At 36.9% G+C, this 1,719-nt stretch overlaps 1 protein-coding gene across 1 annotated transcript in view; it reads right to left on the bottom strand.

Moving 5' to 3' along the window:
• SMC6 (structural maintenance of chromosomes 6) overlaps positions 1-1,719 on the bottom strand; it is a 41,340-nt gene that overhangs the window by 30,284 nt on the left and 9,337 nt on the right. Inside the window, 3 exon segments of the mRNA XM_009290650.2 lie at positions 527-625; positions 729-848; positions 1,039-1,140. Coding sequence (XP_009288925.1) covers positions 527-625; positions 729-848; positions 1,039-1,140 — 321 coding nt within the window.

The raw sequence follows: 1,719 nt of genomic DNA, 5'->3' as shown, positions 1-1,719 counted from the left end.
GGGCCGCTGCTCGGGGACTGGCTGGGCATCGGTTGGCGGATGGTGAGCAATTGTACTGTGCATCATTTGCTTTGTGTATTCTGTTCTTATTATTATTACTATTTTACTTCATTTCAATTATTAAACTGTTTTTATCTCAACCCATGAGTTTTCTCACTTTTAGTCTTCCGATTCTCTCCCCCATCCCACTTGGAGTGGGGGAGTAAGTAAGCAGCTGTGTGGTGCTCAGTTGCCAGCTGGGGTTAAACCACAACAAAACCACACACACATACCCCTACTAAACAATGGAAAACAAAATGTCCTAATATTTTTTATCCAATGAAATGTGGAATGCAAATTTTACTGTTAAGTTTTAGATGGCTAAAAAGGTGTATAAATGGCAATGTTCTTAGCTGCTTGTGAAAAGCTAAGATGGCCAGTTTCAATAGCTTACAAGCTAAAGGACAATCATAGTTTAACTATTATTTTTATTCTTGAGTCAAGGAGCCAAAACTAGAGTGAAATATGGTTTAAACCATATATGTACCTGGCATTCTTCTAGCTTCTGAACAAACTTCTCTGTATTTCCTTCCTCAGCTCTGATGCCTTCTTTGATTGGCTGTATTTCTTTTTCCATCTCACCCACCTAAACAGAAGCATATATTAGCACATATCAGAATGTCCGCAGCAGATTGGGAATAATTTAAAGTATGTTTCATATGAGGAAACGTATTTTAACAGACATTTACCACTGCCCATGCCATTTTATGTTTCAAATCTTCAAGATGATTTCGCATGTCATTCACAAACCCAATGCTTTTGTAACGTTCCTTTGTTTCACAATAAAGCTGCTTAAGTTCTTGAAGACGCTTAAAAAAAAAGAAAAGAAAGATTCAATTGTGACTGCAAAAAGCTGTGATATAAAATGAAATCTTGGAAAGATTTTTTTTTTTAATTTAATGTCACTAAGACCTAATCAAATCAAAACTATGTAGTTTAACTCCTACAGTTATTTCAGTGCTCAGATCTGTACTAATAATTACTTTAGCTTTTACATACCTCTACTCCTTGTTCTATCTGAATACATGTATTTTCTTTAGTTTTCATAATAGATGAAAAATCTTCTTTCATTTGTTCCAGCTGAGTTGCCTTCATAAAAAACTAAAAAGGAATAAAAAGATGCAGATGTCAGATTCAGCAACTTATCTAAGTGAACTTTAAATAATTACCATAGAAAGACCACTCATCCCAACCTCTATGCATGCTGAATGATACCCAAAGTAAAATAACTGGTTGGGCATTTCTGAATAATGAACTAACTCAGCAGTGTCCTAAGTTGTTTTTAAATTTATTAGTGTCTTTAGATAAAAGAAACTTGAAAAAAAATTATTTTTTCAAGTGGATGACTGCTACAATCAGACAGTGTACTGGGTCTGGCTGGGATGGAGTTAAGTTTCTTCATAGCAACTATCATGGTGCTGTGTTTTAGCTGTGTGACCAAAACAATGCTGATAACACACTAATGTTTTCGCTGTCGCTGAAGGGTGTTTGTATATCATCAAGGACTCCTCTCTTTCTCACTCTGCCCTCCCAGTGAATAGGGCGTGCAAGAGGTTGGGAGGGGATACAACCAGGCAGATGACCCCAACTAACCAAAGAGATATTCCATCCCATAAAACGTCATTGTTGTGGTTTAATCCCAGCCGGCCAGTAAGCACCACACAGCCGCTTGCTGATCAC

The sequence above is a fragment of the Aptenodytes forsteri genome, unplaced genomic scaffold (genome assembly GCF_000699145.1).
Source record: "Aptenodytes forsteri isolate BGI_AS27 unplaced genomic scaffold, ASM69914v1 Scaffold138, whole genome shotgun sequence".
NCBI classification, from domain to species: domain Eukaryota; kingdom Metazoa; phylum Chordata; class Aves; order Sphenisciformes; family Spheniscidae; genus Aptenodytes; species Aptenodytes forsteri.
This window is presented reverse-complemented; position numbering and strand designations above follow the sequence as displayed.